Source organism: Aaosphaeria arxii (genome assembly GCF_010015735.1).
Source record: "Aaosphaeria arxii CBS 175.79 unplaced genomic scaffold BU24scaffold_10, whole genome shotgun sequence".
NCBI lineage: Eukaryota > Fungi > Ascomycota > Dothideomycetes > Pleosporales > Aaosphaeria > Aaosphaeria arxii.
This window is the reverse complement of record NW_022983483.1, coordinates 1052446-1074102: the sequence shown is the minus strand read 5'-3', so window position 1 is coordinate 1074102 and position 21657 is coordinate 1052446. Positions and strand designations below refer to the sequence as shown.

Sequence of the window (21657 nt, the reverse complement as noted above, 5' to 3'; positions counted from 1 at the left end):
CGGGCGTAGTCAAAGGTGGCCTTTCGGAAACGCCAAAGAGCCAGGTGTCATCGTGCAGGGGGAACCTGAATCTCTTGGGTGGTCGACTATCATCACACTCCCCACAGCATTTCAATCTTATTATCTTATTATACAAGCACATCACTCCATAGCCTCACTGCTGCTGGATGCGTATACCTGTCCTCTAGGGAATAGAGTTCCCATTTCCTTCCCTCAGTTCCCCCCGAACAATCTTTGATTTCTGCTTTGTTCCTACCACTACACACTTGTTGCTCCTCCTACGTAACATTTTGGAGCTAGCCACGAGCATACATCCCACCTCACCTCCGAATCCTCTCCGCAATCCTCTTCTACTTCCACAACCACACATTCTCTCTTCCTCTTCTCCACTTCCCCAAAATCACACACTCACAATGGCTCCTCCAGGCCGACGGAGAGGCGCCATGTCCCCTCTAACAATTCTTCTCGGCCTCATCTTCCTCTTCTCCTCCACCGCCTCCGCCGCTTCAGCAGTCCTCGGAGTCGATCTCGGAACAGAATATATCAAAGCCGTTCTCGTAAAGCCAGGAATCCCCCTCGAAATCGTCCTAACCAAGGACTCCAAGCGAAAGGAGACCAGCGCCGTCGCATTCAAGCCCTCCAAGAGCGGTGCTCTTGCCTCGGGCTCCTTCCCCGAGCGATTCTACGGCAGCGATGCGGTCGCCCTCGCGGCGCGATTCCCCAGCAATGTATACCCGAACCTGAAGCAGCTCCTGGGCGTCAAGGCCGACGACACGGCTGTTGGCCTGTTCTCTGAGAGATACCCTGCGCTGCAGGTCACCGGCACCGAGGGCAGGACGACGGTCAGCTTGAACAGTGGCATCTTCGCCGAGGGCGAGGGCTCCTTCTCCGTGGAGGAATTGCTCGCCATGGAGCTCCAGAACCTTAAGGAAAATGCGCTCGCTCTCGCGGGCAAGGATTCGACCGTCCGGGACGTCGTCTTCACGGTCCCGCCGTTCTTCACTGTCGAGGAGAGGCGCGCTCTTGAGGTTTCGGCCAAGCTTGCGGGCTTGAATGTCCTCAATGTGGTCACTGATGGTCTGGCGGTCGGTATCAACTATGCGACCAGCAGGACCTTCCCCGTCGTCACAGACGGTGGAAAGCCAGAGATCCATTTGGTCTTCGACATGGGTGCTGGCTCCGCCTCTGCTACCGTTCTCAAGTTCCAGGGCAAGCAGGTCAAGGATGTTGGACGTTTCAACAAGACTATCCAGGAGATTCAGGTCCTCGGCACTGGCTGGGACAGGACTCTTGGTGGCGACGCATTGAACCAGCTTATTGTGAACGATATGGTGGAGAGCTTCGTGGCATCCCCGGCTGCGAAGAGCGCATCGGTCACTACTGAGCAGGTCAAGGCTCATGGTCGTGCCGCTTCGAAGCTCTGGAAGGACGCGGAGAAGTTGCGCCAGGTCCTGAGTGCCAACACCGAGACTCACGCATTCTTCGAGGGCCTCTACGATGATGTTGATTTCCGCTACAAGGCCACCCGGGCAAGATTCGAGGAACTTGCTGCAGAGCACGCTGCCAGAGTCGACGGCCCCATCAACCGTGCTCTTGAGGCCGCTGGACTTACCGTTGCCGACATTGACTCTTTCATCGTCCACGGTGGCGCTACTCGCACTCCTTTCGTCCAGAGCCGCCTCGAGGCAATTGCTGGAAAGTCCAAGATCAGGGCCAACGTCAACTCAGACGAGGCTGCTGTGTTCGGAGCTGCCTTCAAGGCCGCTGGTCTCAGCCCATCGTTCCGTGTCAAGGAGATCCGTGACCAGGACACTCAGGGCTACACCCACGGAATTCAATACCAATTCAATCTCAAGGACCGCGATCAGAAGATCTTCACCCCTTTGACCAAGATCGGCGCCACCAAGGACATTCCATTCCAGATGATGGGCGAGTTTGAGTTCACCATGTACCAGGCTGTTCCTGGAGCTGGCGACTCTGTCACCAAGGAGCCTGTCTTGCACTTCAAGAGCGGCAACCTTACCCGCGCTGTCACCAAGATGATCGACACCGACGGCTGTGACAGGGACAGCTTCAACAACTACGTTCAGGTCCGTCTGAGCCCCATCACCGGCACGCCCGAGGTCACTTCCGCTTGGGTCACTTGCGTTGCGGAAGTTGAGGAATCCAAGGGTGGCATCGTCGATGGCATCAAGGGCTTCTTTGGCGGTGGTAAGAAGGAGCAGGAGCCTATTAAGGAGGGTGAGAGCGCTTCGGAATCCTCTTCGTCCTCAACGGCGTCTGGTTCATCGAGCGCAGCCGATGCTGAGCCTTCTGAGGCAGCAAAGGGCGGCAAGAAGAAGACTGAGATCAAGTCGGCCATCACATACCAGGTCACTCAGCAAGGCTATGAGAAGCACCCCCGAAAGGAGATGAAGAGAATGCAGGATAGGTGAGTCCTTACATACAAAGATCACATTTACGCAGAAGCTAATAAGAACCCAGACTCGAGGCTTTTGACAAGTCTGACCGTTCCCGTCGCACCCGTGAAGAGGTTCTCAACTCCCTTGAGGCCTTTACATACCGTGCACGTGACTACCTCGAGGACGAGTCCTTCATCGCCGCATCCACCGCATCGATCCGCTCTCAGCTCGAGGAGAAGCTCAGCGCTGCCTCTGACTGGATCTACTCTGAGGGTGCGGATGCTGCAGAGGATGTTCTCAGTGCCCGTCTCAAGGAGTTGAAGGATCTCGTCGACCCTGTTCTCGCTCGTCAGAACGAAGCCGAGAGCCGTCCCGGCGCCATCAAAGAGCTCAAGGAAGGTCTCGCCGGCTTGGAGAGTGTCATTCCCATGGTTAAGGAGTCTATCGAGAGCGCATCCAAGGCCGCCGAAGAGGCTTCCAAATCCGCCGCTGAGGCTTCTGCCTCTGCCGCAGCAGCCAGTGCTGCGGCATCTGAGACACCATCTCCTGACCCTCTCGCCGAGCTTGAGGATGATGATCTTCTCAAGTCCTCATCTGCGTCTTCTACCACCGAGGAGCCCGTTTTCCCTACTGCCATCAACATCTACACCGAACAAGACGTGACCATCCTCGAGGAAACTGTATCAAAAGCTAAAGCCTGGATCCTGGAGAAGGAGACTGCGCAATCGAAATTGGGCGCATCAGACGACGCCGCGGTCAGCATCCAGGAACTCAAGGAGCAGACAAAGAAGCTCAACGACGTTGTTATGCAGATGATGACCAAGAAGTTCAACGCCATGAACCAGCAGCAGAAGCCCAAGAAGCCTAAGGCCTCCAAACCCAAGAAGTCCAAGAAGTCCAAGAAGGCTGCTAAGGACGAGAAGAAGAAGAAGGCCGCCGAGGCAGAGAAGCCCGCGAAGGAGCCAACGGAGGAGGAGCTACAAGAAGCTCTCGAGAAGGCGGGCATCAAGGGTGAGGGAGTCAAGTTCAAGAACCTGGGCGACAAGTTCAAGAAGAACATTGAGTCCGAAGATGGCCGGATCCTGACCCGTCTCGACCTCGGTGAGGACGCCACTGAGGAGGAGATCCTCGCAGCGTTGAATGCCGCTACCCAGGAGAAGGACAAGGATGCTGAGGCCAAGCACGACGAACTATAGAGTCGTGAAGGAGACGATGAACGAATAGAAAAACGGAAATGTGTATATGAGACCCCCACTTACCTGTACCCTTCAAATCTTCAGCCAACAACAATTGTATGTTCAAAAATTCTCAAAATGCGATCTTCGTAGCAAGTCATCAGTACGACGAAGAGAAATGCCATTCATCTGAAACCCTAAGGATACTCCAATAGAATCTTACCTACATAGCTATAGCTATATATGTTAAATGAACAACATCGTTCTCTCATCAATTCGTTTCTTACAGTCATCTGGGTCTCTCTCACCCCTTGAAATCTTGCACTCACCAGCACATTTAACTAGCAGTAGCACTTCACAGTCCCGCCAACCCACCGACCACTTTGACGACAGTCGACACACTCGTCAACGCCACCATCACCAACCCAAACACACTCATCGCCAGACTCGAAAACGCCGCAGCGCGAGGATCCGTCCTCAGCAGCATGGCCGTCGCCAGCGCCGAGCTATTCGCCCCGAGCGTAATACCGCGCGTGATATAGTCATCTATCCCCACGAATCAGTCTCTTACGCCACATATCAAAGCCATTAAACATCTCGGGGAAAAGGGAGACATAAAATACATACCACTCGGCACCCTACACCAATCCAGCACCCTCCCTCCGACCAACACCCCCAGCACACCACTGACAATACACAACACCGCCACGACCGACTCATCGCCGCCGAGGTTCCTCGTCGCGGGGCTCGCGAGCGCGAGCGTGAGACTCCGGCTCGCGAACGACAGCGCACGGGGGGCCGCGATTCCAATGGCCGAGCACAGGGGCGGATACAGGAACAGCGATGCCAAGGCGAGAGAGAGCGTCGGCAGGAGGAGCACGGGGACGTGGGAGCGCAGGTCGTGGCGGTGGGTGTACATGGGGAGGGCGAGGGCGACGATGGACGCCGAGAGGATGGCGCTGAAGATTTGGGATGTGCCTGTCCCCGTCCCTGGATGGTGGGAAGATGAGGGGCGTGAGTTTAAGAGGAGTGAGGAGAGGGTGGGCCCCGATTGGTACGATCTTAGGGCCACGGCGAGGCTTTGGGATTGGGACAATGCAAGGAGGTAGAGTAGGAGGATGGTGAGGCATGATGAGAGGAGGACGGGGTGGAGGACGCGTTGGTATTTAGGCGGGAGGGATTGCGCGGCGAAGAATGCGAGAACATTTAGGGGGAGCTGGGCGGGGGTCACGTACGGTGTCGTGTAGTAGAGTGGGAGGCCGATCAGGGTGAAGATGGTCAGGTAGGTTGCGGTGTCGAGGTGGTAGTTTATCGTCGCGGCCCATCTTTGGGAGCGGCTTAGGGGAGGAGGGTCCTGTCGGGGTTGTGGTGTTGAAGTGTTACCATCGTGCGTTGTCCCGTTGATGGTGGAGAGGTCTTGGATGTGGAGTGGGTGTTGAAGGTCCTGGAGTGTTGGGCTTGGGGGCGATAGAGGGGTGTCTATGTTGGACACGTTCCATATTGATGAACCTGTCCGGGAGGGATTGGGTGTTGAGGTTCCGGATGGTTGGGGCGTCGTCGCTGTCAGAGGGATGGTGTCGGTCTGCGGACCTGTCTCCTCAGCTCGTTCGACCATTGCTCGCTTTGGGGATCCTAGAAGGAGGGAGAGTCCTCGGACAAAGAATGCGGTTGCTGCTGTGACTACGACGTATCCAATGACTGAGTTGTAGACGGTGAGTATATACCAAACACATGTTGTGTTGAGTTACTCACATAGGACAGCGAGAATCTTTCCGACTTCCACCGCGCCGATAGCGGGACTTAGCGGCAGCAGGATGAAGGAAGGGCAGAAGAAGATGTTGATCCAGCGCAGCAGAAAGCCAGTCTACATAGCATCAAAGGATATGTCTGGTATTGTGAATGGGTGGAATCAACATACCGAAGGCTCAATGAGACGAATGAATCTTTTGGTACGTTTGTCGCCGAGAATGAGATCGCTCAGGATGAGACCGAAGAATAGAAGAACCATGCAGGCCACAGAGGCTGGAAATGGCACACCGGTCAGACTGATGAGTCTTTCGACCCCAAAGATTGCCATCATGATAGAGAAGACCCCAAATGGAACTATTATCCAGGCGTGGAGCATGCGGCGCCAAGATGATGACCCGACCTCGAGGTGATGTCAGTGACAGTAAGTATAAAATGGTTAGATCAGGTACCAATTGCAATGCTTTGAAGCCGTCTTTTACTAGACCGGGAAGATGTCCCGCCGCCATTTTGACGTAGACAGAATTATTTCGAGAGAAGTAATGCCTTATGTCGACACTTGTATAACTAATTATAAGATATCAATCGTTCGACCAAGTAAGTATTTCTGGCAAGACGCTACCGGCCCGTCTCTATCCGCCTTCCGGCTTGTGGTCAAGGTTTGCATGCACGTTGGACACATTCTACAAAAAAGTGTTGTGTGTCTTTGATCATGTCATTCCCTCTTTAATTTCCTAGGCAGATTGCAGACAGAATAATTGATGTTTGGGGAAATTGGAATCATTCTTACCATGGAGCATCGACGTTGGCATTCCCGGGGTGCCAGCCAAGGTCCGATTAAGGTTGGATGAATGAACCAATCAAGAATGGTACCATCCCTCGAGTGCTAGTCTATCAAGAAAAGCTCGCATCCTTCCATCGCTCCATTTTCGTCGATAATACTTCGTCGGAGATGCCAAACATATATATATATATATATATATACATATCATACCTCTAATTTGTATCATTATTCGCGTTGAACGCCTCGCGATCATGGTCCAGAGATGGGGCCACCAGGTCTGTTCACGTTCAGCCCTTCTGCGCCCTTGTTCCAGTGAATGAATCATTCTTAAGGCTACAGTTGAGACAATGGTCAGTGTACACCTTCTCGTTTCCAACTTCACTGCTTTGTTTCACCCCAGCATTGTGTATATTAAATGAACACCAACTAGCATTCTCTTCTGCTGTTTTATAAAAGAACCGTCGGCAGACTGTTTCCTTCTCCCCTCGCAAGCTGCCTTGTTTAATCAACCCGACAACCACATTCAATCCAACCTCATTGCTTCTATCACAACTGCGAAACCTCAGACTCGTACAGCCTGCGTCGGGTTGGTATCTCACATTCTCTCCAACGAGAATTCCACTCCCAACCCTTCATCATGGCTTGTCTTACATCTCTTCCGGCAGAGATTCGCCAGGATATCCTCGTGCGCCTCTTCCCCGATTCAATATCTATATCCCACCCGTGGCGGTCTCTGGTAATCCTCCTCCATATCAATCGCATCTTACGCCACGACACCGCTCTCCTGATCAACATATGGACGCCTGTTTCCTTCGTATCCCGTCCGTCGCAACTACAGGCTCCCAACAATGACTTCCGGCAAGATATTCCTGTATACCTCATTCCAGATTCACTACTGTCTATATCCTTCCCGTGGCGGTCTCTCATTACCCCCTTCCTTGCAAACCACAATCTACAATTGAGCACGAGTGTCCTGAAGACTTGTGGAGTACCTACTTCCGCCGTATCCCGCCTATCGCAACTTCAAGCTTCCAACTGTAACTTCCGTCCAAACTTTCTGATTGATGGCAACCCCTACACGGCAAAATCACGCCAGCTCACTCTGTCTATCTTCGAAGACTCAAAGGCGAGGCCCATTACATGGGCAAATCAATTGGTACTCTGGGCTCCCCGAGGATGGGTCCCTCACGCCGAACTCGTCCAGGCTTGGATCGATGCCGTTCCGAACCTCCCCTCGAACCCTGAGGAGATCCATCTCGATGTCACGCCCGTGCCTGCTGATTCCCGACGCAAGCATCCGCTCCAGCTCAGGTCGTATGTCCATGAAAGGAGCGCACGCGAACACTTCCTCGATTCCCACATTGACGGTGTCTCACGCCTAGTTAGAGATATCAACAAGCGGTTCGGTGGTCGCGTCCCCATTCATCTCACTGGCTCTTTGAGCGAGAAGAGCGAATTCTTCGTGAACAATGTGCGGTCGAAGTCAGGCGTTGATATCAAATTCAAAGGCACGTGGGTGACAGCTATCGACGCGCTGTGGCCCAGTATTGCTTATGCAGCCTCAACGCTCGCGCATCTAGGGCAAGTGAAGAAAGGGAAAGGGAAAGGGAAAGGGGCGAATAGGCTTACGCGGTTCATGAGGATCAAGTGGTCATGGCCGACAAAGTGGGCATTTGCGAAGGTGGTGCATGACTGGGGTAATGATAGGGCTATGGAAATTCTGACAGCCTTCGCAAAGTTTGAGATGGATGAGAAGAGTGAGTCCATGAGCTTCGAACCGGTGAGGAAAGATGAGAGGGCTTTGCAGCATCATGTGGCGTATGATCTAGGTCTGGAGAGTGAGTCATATGGGTCAGGATCGGATAGATATGTTGTTGTGAGCAAGAGGATAACGTTCGAGAATGTGGACACATGTTTGCCTCTTTATAGAAATGAGATTAAGAGGATGAAGGATCAAGCGCAGTCTGCAGAGTTTTGGGCGCTTACAGGACAGCCATCACCATTTGTCTAAAGTAGCTATTTTCTTGTAGACACAAATGAAATATCAATCAGGATTTGTTTCCATTCCGCACAAGATTCTTCCCTCTACCCCAAATAGTATACCACCACTGACCCCCAAAGCCTTTCGTGAAGCAGTATGATTTCTTTACATGATTGCAACTTGGGGTTGAAACAAAGATTTACACCCCTTTCATTCCTCTAGCAACTAAAACTGGAAGCACTCCCTACATCCCCCTCCCTATCATACCTTGGTAGACCCGGATACACGCACACCGGCCTCGAAACCTTCCCATCACTCGAAGTAGCCAATACGGAGTCCGGCCCCTTTCCATCCTCAACCCACCTCGCGACCTCCTCTACCAGGTCGTCCCCGCCAACAAACGGAACATTCGCATCTCCATACTGCCCAGAGACAGGCGCACAGTGACCCATCCCAGGCACAAGAAACAACCTATGGAATTCTCTCGCGCGCTCATACCCACCACTAATGGCGCTTGACCGCTCATAGTACGAAATTGTAGCATGCGGTGGCACATTTGGGTCCGCGAGCCCGTGATACACCATGATTTTCCCGCCCTGGTCGTGAAAAGCCGAAAGGTCGGGGTTGTCTGCGTCCATATTGATCCACTCGTGGTCGAGCCTCTGGCCCTCCAGCATCTTCTCTGCAAACTGCTCGTACGTGAAGTTCTGCCATGCGTTGGTGCCGCCGGGGAAGTAATCCGGGTCGCCGAGGGATGCGTCGCGGAAGACGGACGCCCACCAGTTTCCCACGATGGCGAAGGGGGTGTTGGCGAAGGTGAGCTGCGATCCACGCATCGGGCCCCAGTAGAGTTTGTGGGAGTTGAGGTTGAGGCCGTAGCCGTTGTCCTGTGAGGGGGAGGGGATCTGCCCGTCGCGGGTTATGCCGTACCAGATTTTGTTGATGGCGTTGGCTTGGGCGAGGGTGATGGCCCAGGGCTCGGTACAGTTGCCGCCGTCTTCGACGCGGAGGATTGTGGGGTCTTTGGTTGCATCGTAGGTGTTGTTTTGCCAGTCCGTGATGTAGCCATCGTGCTGGCCGGTTATTGATGTGTCGCCTGCTGCGATTGCTTTCTGGCCGAGGATGCTGAGCTGGGTGGTCGTGAATGGTTCATGTTTGTCGTTGTTCAGGATGAGTGTGGGGTTTCCGATGCTTTCGTAGAGACGGGAGCCTGTGATTGATGGTGAAATGGCGACTATGCCGTCGTAGTCTGCTGGGAATTGTTGTGCCATCTGATATGCTGCCCGGCCACCTGTCGAACAGCCTTGAAGATACGTCTTGTTTTGCTCGCGGCCGTAGTACGCCTTAGCAATTGACTTCGATGTCTCGGCCATGAGGTGAGCGGACTGCCATGCCTGGTTCTTCCATCCTTCGTAGTTGGGCTCGTTATTTGCAGTGACCAGGTACGACGTATCGAGGAGATCTTTCGCGACATGGCCTCCATCAGAGATGGCAGACACATAGCCATTACTAGACGCCCACTCAGAGTACTCTGATATCGAGGTGTCTATCTGCGGTGATGAGAAATTGGTCGCCGTGACCCCAGCATACCCTTGCCAGCCACCATGCACGAAATTCACAATCCTCCCCGTCCAGGCATCAACCTCTGGGAACCAAAGCTCTATTCCTACGTCGGTTCCCGCAGTGGCATTTGGTGTTGCGGGGGCGTTCCCAGTGGTGCGGATGAAGAGTTTGACTACAGTTGCGCCGTTGGACGCGCGAGGGACAACGGGCACGGCTCCGTTGGGAGGACTGACGGGAAGCAAGAAATCACCGGTTACGAAGTGCTGGACATGGAGGATTGTGGTGTTTGTTACGCCTTTGAAGACATCTGCAAGAGCGGCATTCATTCGCTGAAGAGAGTCGTCAGCCAATGCTGATGCTGCCAGGCTAAGTAAGATTGTACTACATGATATAAATTTCGACATCTTTGCGTGAGAAATTATGTAGCGAAGCAAATCTAGTCGCAAAGCGAGAAGATATCTGACTTTCGCTGGAATGTATGCCTTTTTAAATCTTCATGACCTCGCACCAACATTGTCTGCGTAACTGGAATACCCCTAGATGCTTATTCCCCGCATTTAGGCACCCGGAGACGCGAGACTCTCCCCGGCGTGATGTACAGCATGGGGAAGTTGATCCATAAGAATGGCCGATAACGGGTCCGAAAGCCTTGGACGAATTCCATAGTGACGTTGTCATTGGGGTAATGCAAAGCTAGATGATCGGCAGCTAACTGCGGCATGATTTCCTCCCAATGTCATTGGCGGCGAATACTCTTTTGACATTAGGTTTTGGCCTGGAGTTTGCATAAGAGGTTGTACTATACCATAGACTACAAGGTAACGTGACACAACAGAACATTGTTGCGAGTCAGAGAAAGCGATGTGTATGTTCAAGTTCTACGTCTGGCTGAATTAAGACAAGATCCCTACATCTTAATATGATCTTAACCTGAAATGGTATAGGGCATCAATCTAGCACGACGATGCATCATATACATACTTCGATTGTAGTTTCGGTGATACTCGCTCGATACATGAAAATATACAAGCAGTAAACTCAATCGCTTCTTTCCGATTAGAGTACGATGCTTCTGTAGGTCCGTGGACGATAATGGGCATGTCTGCCTGCTTTAGATTACACACTACGCCCGATAGACGTCGCCTGCCTAATCTCCCACAAGGCATCAACCCCAAATCGGACAAGATGAGGCGAGGCATCATCCCATACAACAATCCAAACATCGAGAAATATCAACAGTATCTCTTATAACTCTCATCTTTTATTTTACAGTCCCCAATCCCAACATTCTTTTTCCATTGACTGCAATTGTCATCCCCTATCCCGCACACATGTCAACTCCAGACGCGCCAGTCTTCTCCCCTTTCACGCGCCTCCCTGTCGAGCTTCAGCGCCATGTGTCTAGCTACCTCGACTTCGAATCCCTCAAAGCTCTTCGTCTTGTGCGCAAGGACGTTGCGTCGAGTGCCACGGACGCGCTGTTCCGCGTCGTGAATCTCCTGCCCACGGAGCAGAGCCCGGAGAGATTCAATCATGTGCTTGAGGATGAGGACTTGAAGACGAGGGTTAGGAAGGTTAGTCGAGAATGTTTCATTTGTTTGGAATCTGTTTGATTTGGGTGCGGATTCGTTGCTCAAAGGACACGATATGACGAGACAATTATGTCCTTTCGTTCTTTTGTCTGTCGTAAGCGGAAACGAAGTATGATGTAGGAATAATGCTCACGCAATGGACATCTAGGTGACGGTCAACACCACCCTGACACCCTGGGCTCGACCCGGCTGGGACACCTCCAGGCCAGAAGAAGCCCGAGACATCTACGACCCCGATCTTAAGCCCTGGAAGAAAGCCCTCGCAAAGATCGGCAGGTTCCCCAACGTCACGCACGCGGAGCTCATGTTTTCAGTCGAGTGCACAGACGATTCCGGATACTATGGATACTGGTCCAAAGAAGTCGGCGACACGCAAGACTTCCGAGTCGCCGTGCTCGAGAAATTCTTCAAAGCTTTGAACCGGGAAGATTGCCCCGCTGCGACGGAGGGAAAACTAGACACGCTCACGCTTGTCAATTTTCAGGACGGCACGTCTGAAGCCTTCCTCGAATCGAACGAGGATTTCAAGAGCGTGAGGGCAAGGATCCGCAAATTGCACTTACAGATCGCGACAGAGACAGACGACGCATCGCCCGAGAACAGCATGTCGATCATCGGCCGGCACCACTTCTTCGGCAATTACCTCCGCAAGTACTTCCTCGAGCCGATGAGGGAGAACCTCACGCACCTCAGCATCTTCGCGAACGACTACTGGGGTATGTATCCCCACTGCGACCTCACCGGTCTCAAGCTCCCGCGGCTGAAGTCGCTGGCGTTCGGCAACTGGTCGATTGCGTATGAGCATCAGATTGAGTGGGTGATTGCGCACGGCGACACGCTGGAGGAGTTGGTGCTGGATGATTGTCCGATCGTGCATACAGCAAGAATGGACGTCGCGATCGCGGACAATAGGTGGCCTGCGCCGCGCGGCGGGACGGGGAGAGGTGGTGACTTTGACAGTGACCGTTACATGTTCCCTTCCATGCGCTGGGGCGCGTTGTTCAGAAGGTTCCAGACGGAGTTGCTGAGGTTGAGGAGGTTTGCGATTGGGCATGGGAATTGGGACAACGATCGGGCGTTCGAAGAGAGATATGAGCTCCCGGCGAAGTTGGAGAAGACGAGATATATTGTTTTTAACTATGGGATTGGACCCAGCGCGTGGTTGGAATATAGCGGGAGGAGTTGGGAGGACTATGGGCATTGGAGGGATTGTGAGCAGATTAGGGAACATGAGGAAGATACAAAATATCCAGATCCGACTGGGGAGAAGGAACAGGGAGCTCTGGATGAGTTGCTGCAAGGCTTGGGACGCTCATGAGAATGTGAAAAGCATATATATAGATAATTGCCCTATATGCTCAATTGATGTTGATTGCTGCGATAATGAGCATATGTCAACGTCTGTAGCGCGTTCGATTTTGGTTTTTGAGCAATTTTTATTATTTGATAGATCAAACACGGACAGGAAGATGAAGGCCTTCAGGAGCCATGATGGGACAAGCGTAATTTTATGCATTGGGCGTACGCCATTCAAGGCCTACTATATAACAACGGCCCTCTCATGTCTTCTTCTTCTTCTTCAACAGCTTGCAAGAACACTGGCCTAAACAGGCCTTTGAGAAGCGTTCGAGATTGCGTGGTATACCTTACCAATGATGGAAAGCTTGTCTTTGTCACCATTTACTGGCTTGGTCCCGCATGCCATTGTCGCCAGGGCAAGTGTACATGTTCTCTGTCTACGATTGGCGGTCGTACGGAGAGATTGGTGGGGAAGCGTAGGCGTCGCGGTTTGTAGAAGAAGCGGTAGGTTCGAAAGCGACTGTGTAGTCAGCCATTGCAGCCTTGGAGGTCTCGAACTTGGAAGCAAAATGAGGTGAAAGAGGCCCCAGTGTCCTGAAACGGAGCGCCGCCGACTTCATGTTTTGTGTCATCTTGTTCATAGCCCGTGGCTACAAGCGTAGTGCTTACTTAACGAGTAGACTTGAGAACTCTTCTTAGCATCTCTTTTACTGATGCGGCACGTTCAAAGAGGAATGCCTTCGTCTTCAGCTCCATCGAAACCACCATTATCTCCCATATCCATACCCACGTCATCTCCCATATCACTGCCCATGTCGAAACGCATGATCTTCTCGCCCTTGGCTTCCGCTATAACAATTCGTCAGTATCAATCAATAATAGTAAGAGCTGTGTCGAAACTTACTTCCCCACTCTACGACCTGGCCATCCTGAACTTCGCACTTTGTCAACACGGTCTTCTCGTCACTCTTTGTGGGTCCACCTTCAATCTTGCATCTTCGTCCCAGGATGCAGTCAGTGAGCTGGACATTCGGACCAACCTCAACACCGTCCATCAGCAAACAGCGAAGTAAGCGTGCACCTTCGCCAATAGTGCAGCCTGTACCAATGACGGACTCTTTGATGTTTGATTTCTCCTGCACAATGACGTTCTCGGCCAACAACGAGTTCTCAGCTTCCACCCTGCACCTCAGAGGAATAGCAGCTTTGTGTGCGATCTTTGCTTGATGCGCGAAAGGAGAGGCATCTTTACCGGCTTCTTCTATTGATGGAAGTTTTGCTAGGCGGAGTGAAACAGTGAGGAGGAGATGTGCGGTATCGACTCTTCGAATCAGCGGTAGCGAGGGGTCCGATGGTTGAACATAGGCCAGAATTGGTGGTACGGGCAATTTTGATCCCGTAGAGATGGACTTAGCTGCCTCAGGGATGTTAGAATTTTGGACTCGGGAGGCGAGGGCTGTTGACGGAGAAGACTCCAGAGTGGAGGACCAAGTCGAACTCAGTTTTGAAACATCAATCTCTTCTTCGATGAATTGTGAAGACTCAAGCCTGCCCTCACCCTCTCCGTCCGAAGCCTCATCAGGGTAGAAAATGTCACGAAGACCAAGTTTATCGCCAAGCCCATCCTGCCATCCGGCCTTTGCCCACCAGCCTAGGACATCCTCGCTGACACTCTCAAAGGTTTCGTTCTTCCTCATCATCTCGATGACCCAGTAGGGAAAGAAGTACAGATGAGAATCACGGTAGGTGGTCAACATCCGCACACGAGCATGCTTTCGAATGAGGGTGTGTCGGATAGGTAAGCACTTGTTCTCTTCCGTTATGTCCTTGAGTGTGTCCGTAGGAACCGTGTATACCAGGTTGGAGATGTTGCGGCGCAACGAGTCTGCTGGTGCAGGGACGGGCCCAGGTGGGAGGGGTGTGGTAGCAATGAAGTCCGTCTCTTCTCCTTTTGCGCTGGCTTCTCCTTTGGTCTGATACCAAACGCCCAGTCCGCCTCGACGGCGTGATTTCTCTCCAGCGATTCCAAGAGGCACGGGTCCCAATTCATTCACCCCTCCGCTTGCAGCTCCCAAACCGGCCTGTTCAACCATCCAAGCATCTATGAGAGGTGCACCATCTTGTTCGCATACCAAATCGCAGGGAAGAACAACGAAGTCGCCTTTGATCGCAGCTTGTACCTCGGGGAGCCTGAAAAGTTCGGTGGTTCCAGAGGCATGGTGAAGATCTTTGGGCGCAAGAATATCTGGTTTCGGGGCGGGAAGAGAGGTCAGATGGGGGTTCTGCGACATGGCAGCCTCAATGGCTTCGAGGGATTCTGGCGGAGTGATGACAGTAATATCTGTTTTTGATCATTAGCGAGACAGCTTGACAGCAATGAAGAAGACCCGGATTACCTGTAATTCCCATACGGTAGCAGTATTCCAGAGGATACCACACCATTGGCCTATTTGCGATGGGTAGAAGAGCTTTGGGTATCTCATGAGGAGTGGATGTGAATGTGGTAAAAGAAGCTCCAGGCCCACAGAGAATGAGGGCCTGGAATCCAGGCGGAGGAAGGTTGGCGTGCGGCATTGCGCCGAGGGAGGATCAAAGAAGTTATAAACAAAGACAAGAAGTAGAGATGAGAGACGACCAATGTAGCGAAAGGTAGTTTTGTTCCGGGTCCAGATGTGAGTGCTTTGGTAGTGGTAAATGTGGTAAATGGGTGGTGGGATGTGTGAATTGAGAGAACCCCCACCAAAAGTTTTGGATGACTGTTTCGGTGGAGGTCGGAGAGTCGGCGATTGTTGTTCTCTATACAGTTAGTTAGGTACCTAAGGTAACTATGCTCCATGGCTCCCTCGGCATCACATGACATACGGTATCTCCCCCTACCTAGGCAATTTGTTGTGAATACAAGGGGCTAACCGTGACGGGTAACAACACAAGCTCCTCTCTCCCTATTGTTTTCCCCAGCTCTCCACTTTGCTACGAGTACCTACTACCAACCCCCCAGCCACCAGCCATTGGCACAACCACCTCCAACAACAACAACACCAGCCGCCACCCGTCCTTCCAAGCTGAACCTACCTCGTACTCGACCACCCAGCAATAACTACCTAGGTACCTAACCACCTACCACGAAGACGCTCTTCCCTCTTCATCCAGCGCAACGCAACCCAGCGCAACGCATCCAGCTGCACATGCGCGTCACCTCTCCCGGCAGAACATGATCTAATCTCGCACACAATGTCCTTCTCCTATGACCGCTATGACCGCCGTCAGCCTTCACGCCGAACCACCTTTGGTTACTGGGTCCCCTTAGTCTTCACCGTCACCGTCGCCACCGCTGGCGTTGCCGCTTGGGTTTGGAGCGCCCGCCAGGACGAGGATGATTCCTCTGACGATGCCGACTTGAGCTATGGCGAAGAGCAGAGAGACTACAAAGCCTCGCAGGGTTCGCGCGACGCTGCTTCTCATGGCATTGCGCGCGAGGACGATTCCCTGATGGGACGCGTACAGGGTGTCATCCGACGAACCCCCAGCCCACAACAATTCTTTGACACCGTCAGCAAGAAGACCGTCGCGGGTGTTGCTGCAGCTGGAGCCATGGCCGGTGCTGCTTTGGCATCCATTCGCGAAGAGGACAGGGACGACTTGAACGGTGACCACACCAGATGGTCTGAGGAAGCAGCTCTTCGGCGCAACGTCGAAGCGCAGTCTTCCCAGAGCAATGCCGCCGTCGATGCCCAGACCAGATCATTTGCAGCCTCGGTTCGCAGTGGCCCACAGTACTCTGGTAAGAGGAAGACGGTCGTGTTGGTGGTATCCGCCGAATCACTCATGGATTTACACGACGATGATGGTTCTTATCGATCAGAAAATGCTGTACGTATCACGCTGCTCTTGAACATAGAATACCTACTAATCGACTTAGACCATTCTATCCCACCTTCCCAATGTTGACTTCAGTCGCACCAAAGTCTTTGTCCTGATCTACTCGCCTTCTTTGCGTTCGCGTCCCAATTCTCGTGTTGGTGCTGCTTCGCTTGGATCCTCATACTCCGCCATATCGACTCCAGCGCAGACGCCTGGCGAAGAACTCAAGTCAATTGATCCCCAGCCCGAGGACACCATCTATACCCCTGCACTATCGGCCAGGAGCTCCGACAACGTCCTCTGGAACACTCTACATGCCCAGGCACTTCGGTTGGTCGAAGACCCCGCGATGGTCATGCCTTTTACCACACCTACTGGCCATGTACATATGCTGAAGCACCTCAGCCCAGATCTTGTATATATCGTGGATGCATTGAGTGGACCCCGTGGCGCCAACGTAGAGGACATTAAGCGCTGGGTCGGCCAGACGATCGTAGTTGTAGGCAGTGACGGCACTGGCCTCGGAGGCCTGGTTGATACAGACGATGAAGGCCCTGTGTCTAAGTCGAAATCAGAGCACAGCCATCTCGCCAGCAACAATTGGTGGGAGAGTGCCGACATGGTCGGACTCGGAAAGGGCGTGGAAGTAGTCGATGCTTCCAGACTGACTGACGATTTCGAAAGAAGGGTTGGAGGTCGCGAGTAAATGCTGAGTGTCTGAGACGGAATGTTTTACATATGATAACCCTTTTCTGTGAGTAATTTATGTTGCTATTTGCTAGTAAAAGTAACGAAATATGAATGTTTGATGTCGGCAGTGGGCGCATGTCTTAGCTATATCCACGAACCGAGGTGTATGTCTATCATGGTATTGAACTGTTTCATCTGTACTTGTCGCGGAACTGTTCATGTAGGTCTTTGGGTGATGGTTCTGTTTTAACCATGATCGTATTCCAAGTCCCAGTCTCCCAAGCTGTCACGTACCTGCCATTCTAACATGATGACATGAACCTTCTATTCGCACACCCTCTGTTGTTTCTTTCCCTTCAACTCAACTTTGACATCAAACTCAAACGGTTCATCATTGTCTCATTCATCTCGTTCCGCATTAGCCCCTCCTCTTAATCACGTTGCAAGCATGGCTCAAAGGCTACTTGCTGTCTCTCCGCCTCCTTTCAGTGACTTCACACGCGCACGATTGAAACAACTCTCGTCATGGATTCGCGATGACCTCGATCCAATAGTCGCCAGAGACGGCCCAAACATGCTGCATGCGGATGATGTCTTACAATTGCATGACACCTTCAAGGCTCTGCGTGTCTCTCAGACGATTTCCGCATTGGACCTACGGGCAACCCATATCCACCGGGCAGTGATAGAAGTTGCTGGTAAAGCTACCAGATGGCCCAGCCGCCTCGCTGACGACTGTGAAAAGATCATGTCTGTCTGGAGTGCAAAGTTCGGGAACCTCAATGACCTACATCCCTTTCTCTATGGTAGAGGCGGGAGACTGGAAGGCATTGCTAGTTCTGGAGAATTCTCTAAAGCCGTAAGTCATCCTCCCTAATGTGCTACCCATGAAGTGCTGATGTCAATCGACCAGTCCCTTCTCAAACGATGGCAGAGTAGCTGCCCAGACAATTTGTCACTTAAGCGGTCACATCGTCATGGCCATCTAGGCTTCAGACCAGGGTCGTAGGTTATTGCCCCAGCTTGACGGACCTCGACACTGAACCGAATAGGTGGTGGCTTAACCCACTGTTCGCATCGCATGCAGGTATAATTGATTCGGCAACAACAGACGGAGGTGTTTGCTATGATAGAGACGGCGCGTACGCAGTGTTGTTGAAAGACGCTTCGGAAATCGAGGCACTGACTGAAAACGCTTTCACATATCGATGTGGTACACATGACAAGGCTCGTTTCTGTCTGACATCTGCAACCTGGAGAAGTCGTTTCCCGATCCGCGTGCTTCGAAGCCACAGTCTGAACAGTGAATGGGCGCCAAAGGCAGGTGTCCGCTACGAGGGCTTGTAAGTCATCGATGGATTATACGTGCACAACCGTGCTGACTTTTTCCAAGGTACCGAGTTGATGGATGGATTATCCGCAGCGTTACCAGCCAGGATGCCATGATTAATGATACAAAGATTGGCGATATCATCTTTGAGGTCAAGTTTGAGCGGATCGACCCCGTGCCAATGAGCGAGGTCATGAAGCATCCGACTGCTGCAGAAGTAGACGACTACACTGAATACAAGCGGCTGAAACATCTTCATCGCGAAAATTTCAACTTGCGCAACAAACTTCAGAACTTCGATCTTCGTCTCCCTCCTGTTAAGACTGCGCCACCAATACCACCACCAAGTTTACTGACGTCTTCCCGGAGGCCCTCACTAGTTTCGAATCGTAATACCACATTCAAGATTCCCATTGCGTCAGTGCTGCCCGCCTCGCCAACATCCACCGTACCAAGATCCAGTATCGGATCGCCTAGAGGGATGGTCGAGGCTGAGATTACATCATATCTCGACATTCCCATACGTAGGAACGAAGACGTTCAGCCTTTCTTATCAGGAACTGCTCCAAATAGTCCAACGCTGGCGTTGTCTCTTGGGTACTCGAAGCGCCAAATCGCAAAGTTCCCTAGTTTCGAAATCAATCCTTTGAGGACACATAGTGATGCAAGTCCTATTCGGGAAATTGCGCCATGGGAAGTCGAGGACTCTAACATACCGTTGGATACAATGGATACAACAAGCTCAACAAATGAGAAAAGGATGCCTCAGTACCCATCTGTGAAGACAAAACGTGATGTGACATGGTCGAAATCAAGGTCGCGCTCATGGCCCAAAAGTACAGTGCGTGCTTTTAGCAGAGACGACCTCCCGCGGCAAATTGATCAAGATCATTCTACGGACAAGGCCTACAATACGTTGGCTCCAGTGCCAGGCACTGTTCCTCGCCATGGAACAGGAACGGCTGTCATTCGGTCGCTGAGTCGCAAACGGCTTGTTAAGTTGTTTGATGGATCCGGAGAAACGGCTGCTGGAGAAAACCGGTTTTATTTTACTTGGACACGCTCTAAATCAGCATCAGTCGCCTCTGACTTGTCTAGGCCAGAATATATTCGTCAACGCACTTCATCTTCTGATGGACTGAGACCTTTGAGTCCAACTCCCATACGTCACTATGCAACTTCCAGCGAGATTCTTGCACAGTATCGCCGTATTTCATTGGATCTTTCCGACATCGAGGCTTCCCCTCCCATGGAATCTCTGGGACCGATCGCTTTCTCGTCACATTCTGTGCCTACCTCCGGCGAGGACATGCCTATGTTCGACCATGATCGCGACAAGGTATCCAAATTTCTGTTGCCCATCTCACCAGCAAGCGTTCTGCCCAGTATAGCGGGCCCATCTCCGGCGCTCTCTTGCACAGCACTAACGTCTCCGAAGACAGTCACATGGTCAGAGGCATTGACCAGTGGTCCTGCTCAGGAAAATAGGCTTTCTGTAGTAGAACTGATGGCAATTTCATTGAAAAGCACGGAACGAAGGCGAGAGGCAAAGCAATCAGATGGACCCATACCATCATTTGAAGGATTATCTTGGGCAAATTCCGATCTGGCGGGATGGAAGCGTCAGACGACCCGGGACAGTTTAGAAAAACTAGCACCAGATGATCTTCCCGAGAGTCATTTGTAGGCAGTCCAAGACGTTTAGAGAGAAGGGCGACGGCAGTAGTAGACCATTTATTCATATCACGGGGACATACACTGAATTGGCCATGGCGATGAGAAGGTTTGCGAACCGTCAATCGAGGCTCTAGCGTGGGCTCTTTAAAATTCTCGTAAGCGCGAGTTGTAGCTGTTAATTTGACCAATCGAAGAATTCCGTACATCAAAAGATTTGGCTCTCCAGGTACAATGCTAGCACGGTGCTTATGCACCTCCCTGAACGAGATTCCGCAGTGCGACATTATACCCACCTTCGATTCCTTGTCACTGTTCTTTGCGTAGAAATCCTACGGAGGAGAGAAGAGAAGAATGATGATCGCACAACCTAAATCATATTCAATCTGATGTCTGAACATCTCATCGGTTGATATCCTCGTCGTCCACATTCATACAGAAAGAAGAAGGGGATGTTTCAGTACACACTCTTCCCAGACTACCCACTTCAATTACCTTCGGGGTCTATTCAATAATGAGTCGGTGCTACCGCCCATCAAAGTACATACTAACAAGTTACAACACTTTAGAATAAATCAATAAACACATCCTCCTACTGCGTCTATGTACGGGAATCTTATTCCAACCCGTATGAAGTCGAATATCCCTCATAACACTAACTCGTCTTTTCTATGCATGTACAGTGTATACGCAGAGGAAATAAAAAGACTCCTCGGACAGCGTTCCGAGTGGATAATTCGCACGCATTAGCCGGTTTTGGTTTTTACCCTCGAATGTCTTCTTCAGCTGGAAACGAAAAACGTTACGTGCGTTAAGGCCGTTGTGGAGGTGCAAATGAACGGGTTTCCGAGTGTTTCTTGTTTATTTGTTTTCTTGTTTATCTGTTGATGTGTTTCGTTCTGGAATTTGTACCTGACTAGGTAGGCACCGAGGTAAGGGTAACTAGTGAGATGCCACAACTGCGTCGGGGACCATTTCCCGAGTCCTGCGAGTTCTCCCCTTGTCAATATTTGCTTTTTTATTTTCCGACGTAGGAAGGGAAAAGACCTTTTATCGAGTAACTGATGAATGATAGGAGGGTGTTAGTCATGATTAATCTCTAAACTGTTCCGTGTGAGTGTGTTGAAGGAAGGGTGTGTGATTCTTACGAGTCCGTTAGGCTGCGGTTACGGTATAGTGGGTCATCAATCCCCGCAAGAGGCAAAAGGATGATGTTCTTACGTAGCTCGCTGCAGGTGCCACGCTTTTTTTCAATAATTTTAATAAGAATGAATAAATGGGGTAAGAAATGTGTGTATGGTGTCATATGTGTGGACCCTTGATGGGGAGCTGAGGGAAATTGATTTCTTTTTTAAAAGGATTTCTTTTATTGTGGAGTGTGGTGGACTTGGTTTGGCTATGTTGGTGTGGGGAAGTGTGTTAGTTCGTATATCGTCATGAGAGCCGTGGTGATCGGGTTCCTTCGAGAATAGTAAATGCAAAGATGGTTTTTTTTTCTTCACGTTTGTAGGTTAGGTGTGGTTCGAGGATTTGAATTATGAATTGATGATTGCATTTGCA

At 51.5% G+C, this 21657-nt stretch overlaps 8 protein-coding genes across 8 annotated transcripts; 5 read left to right on the top strand and 3 right to left on the bottom strand.

Moving 5' to 3' along the window:
* Positions 1 to 72: 72 nt before the first annotated feature.
* Positions 73 to 3847, top strand: BU24DRAFT_399298 (chaperone protein dnaK). The gene is made up of 2 exons (XM_033525403.1): positions 73 to 2431; positions 2485 to 3847. Exons 1-2 carry the CDS (start codon positions 414 to 416, stop codon positions 3596 to 3598), a joined length of 3132 nt encoding a protein of 1043 aa, XP_033379450.1. The 5' UTR covers positions 73 to 413; the 3' UTR covers positions 3599 to 3847.
* An 18-nt stretch (positions 3848 to 3865) lies between these two features.
* BU24DRAFT_399295 (uncharacterized protein) lies at positions 3866 to 6245 on the bottom strand. The gene is made up of 5 exons (XM_033525402.1): positions 5776 to 6245; positions 5496 to 5726; positions 5330 to 5441; positions 4205 to 5275; positions 3866 to 4123 (listed from the first exon to the last, which is right to left on the bottom strand). The coding sequence occupies exons 1-5, from the start codon at positions 5830 to 5832 to the stop codon at positions 3933 to 3935; spliced, it is 1662 nt and encodes a 553-aa protein (XP_033379449.1). The 5' UTR covers positions 5833 to 6245; the 3' UTR covers positions 3866 to 3932.
* Positions 6246 to 6481: 236 nt separating this feature from the next.
* Positions 6482 to 8159, top strand: BU24DRAFT_427316 (uncharacterized protein). The gene has a single exon (XM_033529199.1). It carries the CDS (start codon positions 6745 to 6747, stop codon positions 8116 to 8118), a length of 1374 nt encoding a protein of 457 aa, XP_033379448.1. The 5' UTR covers positions 6482 to 6744; the 3' UTR covers positions 8119 to 8159.
* Positions 8160 to 8306: 147 nt separating this feature from the next.
* BU24DRAFT_454598 (tannase and feruloyl esterase) lies at positions 8307 to 10055 on the bottom strand (the record flags this gene model as incomplete). Its single annotated transcript, XM_033531326.1, has 1 exon — positions 8307 to 10055. The coding sequence occupies one exon, from the start codon at positions 10053 to 10055 to the stop codon at positions 8307 to 8309; it is 1749 nt and encodes a 582-aa protein (XP_033379447.1).
* A 535-nt stretch (positions 10056 to 10590) lies between these two features.
* BU24DRAFT_427314 (uncharacterized protein) lies at positions 10591 to 12786 on the top strand. The gene is made up of 2 exons (XM_033529198.1): positions 10591 to 11225; positions 11392 to 12786. The coding sequence occupies exons 1-2, from the start codon at positions 10983 to 10985 to the stop codon at positions 12559 to 12561; spliced, it is 1413 nt and encodes a 470-aa protein (XP_033379446.1). The 5' UTR covers positions 10591 to 10982; the 3' UTR covers positions 12562 to 12786.
* Positions 12787 to 13266: 480 nt separating this feature from the next.
* BU24DRAFT_436393 (eukaryotic translation initiation factor-like protein subunit eIF2B-gamma) lies at positions 13267 to 15116 on the bottom strand (the record flags this gene model as incomplete). The annotated part of the gene is made up of 3 exons (XM_033530154.1): positions 13267 to 13391; positions 13447 to 14883; positions 14939 to 15116. The coding sequence occupies 3 exons, from the start codon at positions 15114 to 15116 to the stop codon at positions 13267 to 13269; spliced, it is 1740 nt and encodes a 579-aa protein (XP_033379445.1).
* A 344-nt stretch (positions 15117 to 15460) lies between these two features.
* On the top strand, positions 15461 to 17313 carry BU24DRAFT_444226 (uncharacterized protein). The gene is made up of 2 exons (XM_033530628.1): positions 15461 to 16412; positions 16462 to 17313. The coding sequence occupies exons 1-2, from the start codon at positions 15774 to 15776 to the stop codon at positions 17107 to 17109; spliced, it is 1287 nt and encodes a 428-aa protein (XP_033379444.1). The 5' UTR covers positions 15461 to 15773; the 3' UTR covers positions 17110 to 17313.
* A 228-nt stretch (positions 17314 to 17541) lies between these two features.
* Positions 17542 to 20110, top strand: BU24DRAFT_472249 (uncharacterized protein; the record flags this gene model as incomplete). The annotated part of the gene is made up of 4 exons (XM_033532728.1): positions 17542 to 17952; positions 18007 to 18098; positions 18146 to 18436; positions 18487 to 20110. 4 exons carry the CDS (start codon positions 17542 to 17544, stop codon positions 20108 to 20110), a joined length of 2418 nt encoding a protein of 805 aa, XP_033379443.1.
* Between the last annotated feature and the right edge of the window lie 1547 nt (positions 20111 to 21657).